Source organism: Malania oleifera, chromosome 9 (assembly GCF_029873635.1).
Source record: "Malania oleifera isolate guangnan ecotype guangnan chromosome 9, ASM2987363v1, whole genome shotgun sequence".
NCBI classification, from domain to species: Eukaryota; Viridiplantae; Streptophyta; class Magnoliopsida; order Santalales; family Ximeniaceae; genus Malania; species Malania oleifera.
In genome coordinates this window covers 63,873,062-63,876,291 of record NC_080425.1, presented here as the reverse complement: position 1 = coordinate 63,876,291, position 3,230 = coordinate 63,873,062, and the positions used below count along the sequence as shown (strand labels likewise).

Sequence of the window (3,230 nt, the reverse complement as noted above, 5' to 3'; positions counted from 1 at the left end):
ATTGTGTAAATTATTCATGTTTTATTATCACATTTTAGTGTCATATTGCTGCACTGCCTAACAATGAGATGATAATGAAGTGTGGTATCAAATTAATTGTGGAGAAGTTGAAATGGTTACAATGACTAATAAGAAGTGGGGTATAATATTTGCGCAACTAGCAACTTGCAGTCAAATGGACAATAAAGAAATAAGTAAAATAGCAGTGATCGTAACCAACTTAAAGAAGGAAAGCTAGGGAAATGAAAAGGAGTACAAGTAAAGAAGGCATCACATGACCTGTTGTGAAAAAAAAGAAAAAAAAAAAAAAAAAGAGCGGCCTCTTCCAACAATGCGCAGCGGAATGAACAATGAATAAAGAATCACACATATATATTTGCAACAAACTAAATGGTGATAAACAGAAATATTCCACAACCATAACAAGATAAAGAGAGTAAAAATAAGTGCAACGACACCAAGAATTACGTGGTTCGACAAAACCTACATCCACGGGAGCAGTTACTAAGAGATTCACTATGAAAATTAAAATCTCACAATACTATGATCTTCTCTTATTCTCTCACCTTCTTTACTCTCTTACATGTTGAAATATGTCTAGAATGACATATATAACAACCCCTCAAAGGTTTCCCTCCGAATTCCCAACCACTCCAATGTTCAAATTCAAAATTTAAATTCTTTCTTGCAACCTAGTGATCACTCGTCGATGAGAACAGGACACTCATCGACGGGTTAGAGAAGGCCACTCATCGACAATTCTATCAACTTGTCAAAGAATCTTTGAACTCTGAGATTTCTTGACTCTTGGTATCTCCTCGTTAACGAATGTGAAAACGAATCCTTACTGTTGCCCTGCACCAAAATCACATCCATATATTTTTGTCTTTATTTATAAACTCTCGAAATATAAGAGTCACACTATAAACAACATGATCATATTTTATTTAATCTCAAAAGAAGGAATTAATTAGACACTCTTTTAGACTTTCTATATAAAGAGTCCAACTTCTCCTCCATTTCATCCATGTCCACCACATATCTGCATTCCAACCATATGGCAAAACTCAACACTTTCTTGCTACTTCTCTCCTTCCTCCTTTGCACCTTCTGCAGGGAAGGCTCCACCACTGGCACTGCGAGGCCTTCTGGGAACGCTGGTTTCATCAAGGCCTCTTGCAGTGCCACCCTCTACCCTGACTTGTGCGTCCAGTCCCTCTCGGGATATGCCAGCGCCGTTCAGCAGAGCGAGAAGCGATTGGCACTGGCTGCCCTATCGGTGAGCCTAGCCAGGGCACGCTCTGCTACGGCGTTCGTGACCAACATGGCTAAAGCCAAGGGCCTGAAGGCCAGAGAGTACCAAGCGGTGAAAGACTGCATGGACACCATGGATGATAGTGTTGACAGGCTGAGTCAATCGGTTCGGGAGCTAGGACGCGTTGGGGGAGGTCGCGCTAGTCAGAACTTCATGTGGCACATGAGCAATGTGCAGACTTGGGTGAGTGCAGCGCTCACCGATGACACCACCTGCGTCGATGGCTTGGCCTTTTATGGCATGAACCAGCGTGTGAAGGCTGCCATTAAAGGCAAAGTTAGCAATGTTGCCCAAGTCACTAGTAACGCGCTTGCGCTGGTTAATCGATTTGCAGAGAGGCACCGATCTGCAGCAGCCAGGACTGAAAAGCCTTAGTTTTTCTGATTTAGTATTGGAGTTTTGTCTTGCTGGTTAATTATTATGTGTTAAGGCTATACTAGTGTCTTTAGGTATACAAGGTCTGTACCGGGTTTTTGTTCGGTAGGAAAAAAGAAAAGTTGGGGCTGGCTGCAAAATGTTTATATTTGTTTTGATCTCTGGTCAAGAGGCTGGTATCTTATTTTGGTTGATGTAACGCTTTCTTCCTTGTGTATTTGTATAATACTATCAAATAAAATCAGTTTTGCTTTTCATGAAATTATGGCTGGCAGTGCATCGGAGTAGGAAGGGTAGATTTAGATCTGGTCAACAGAGGTTTTCTTATTAATTCGAGGTAGCTCCTTGTTTTTTGTGATCCTATGAAGCACAGATACTTCCGGTCGGTGGTTCCCAACCCCTGTCTCGATGCTCGTGAAGTATATTGACGTGTCGTATTTTTTTACTATTTGCTTTTGTTTTTTCTTATTTTTTGTGTATGTGAATATGTTTTAACATAGAAGTTAAACTCCATCTGAGTGTATGAATTTAAAACTTAAGATGTAAATTTATACAATTTTTGAAAAAAAAAAAAACTTGTATTATAGCACCCTCACACATATGTTTATTAGAGAGATTTAGAACTTAATAAGAAAGATTTGAGCTCCTGACTAGTAAGATATTTTTTATAATGAGCTTAGTGAATAAAAGCGATCAATAATACCTCATCGAATTTGGGTCGAAAACCGTTATATTTTGTATTAGAGTCATGCTAAGGATACTATCATGTGGGTGAATCTTACATATAGGTGTAAACTCTCGTTATAACCTATCACGGCCCTATATCATATATATTTATATTATAGGGAGATCTTGGATTTATAAGCATGATTTGGACTCTGAATATATCAGACGCTTTTTATAGGATAAATTCATGGGACTAATGAGTTAAAGTAGATAATAACTCACTAAAGTTGGACTCAAGACCGTACATTAGTATTACATATTCATTTATTCAAAATAATTTTAAATTTAGGGCTCCCATATTGTACACCCCTAGCACAAATTAATGATTTCCATTATGTATTCATAAAATCATATAATTTAAATGGCATCCCTATTTGTATGATATTATTAATTACAATTACTCAATAACTTAAGAAATTAAACAACAAAGAAACATGCCAATTAATTCATACTTCTATTAATTTTCTATTCTTTTAAAGTCATTTACCATTTCCCTAATACTATAAAAAAGATTCTTCCTTTAATGTCATTTTTCAAAAAAGTCAAATTTATCCTTATAACTACCAATAATTATTTAAAAAAAAAAAAAAAAAAAACTCTTTTAACTACCCCAACTATCCTAAAATATCCTTATAATTATGTTAAATTTATTTCCATAAATACTTATAATTATCTCAAAATATCTCTATAATTATTTACGACTATCACAAAAATGACCTTATACTATTTATTTTTTAATAATTTTTTAAATATTTTAAAAAATAGAGAGCTAGAGCGGTGCCTGCCTATGACTATGACTAGTATATATATATAT

General features: G+C 35.9%; 1 protein-coding gene across 1 annotated transcript; it reads left to right on the top strand.

Annotated features, from left to right (window-relative positions):
• Positions 1-881: 881 nt before the first annotated feature.
• On the top strand, positions 882-1,952 carry LOC131164376 (pectinesterase inhibitor 9-like). The gene has a single exon (XM_058121517.1). It carries the CDS (start codon positions 1,028-1,030, stop codon positions 1,688-1,690), a length of 663 nt encoding a protein of 220 aa, XP_057977500.1. The 5' UTR covers positions 882-1,027; the 3' UTR covers positions 1,691-1,952.
• Positions 1,953-3,230: the final 1,278 nt, after the last annotated feature.

Excerpts from the sequence above, each read along its gene's own strand:
- LOC131164376 (XM_058121517.1), top strand. The coding sequence starts at position 1,028 with ATGTCCACCACATATCTGCATTCCAACCATATGGCAAAACTCAACACT.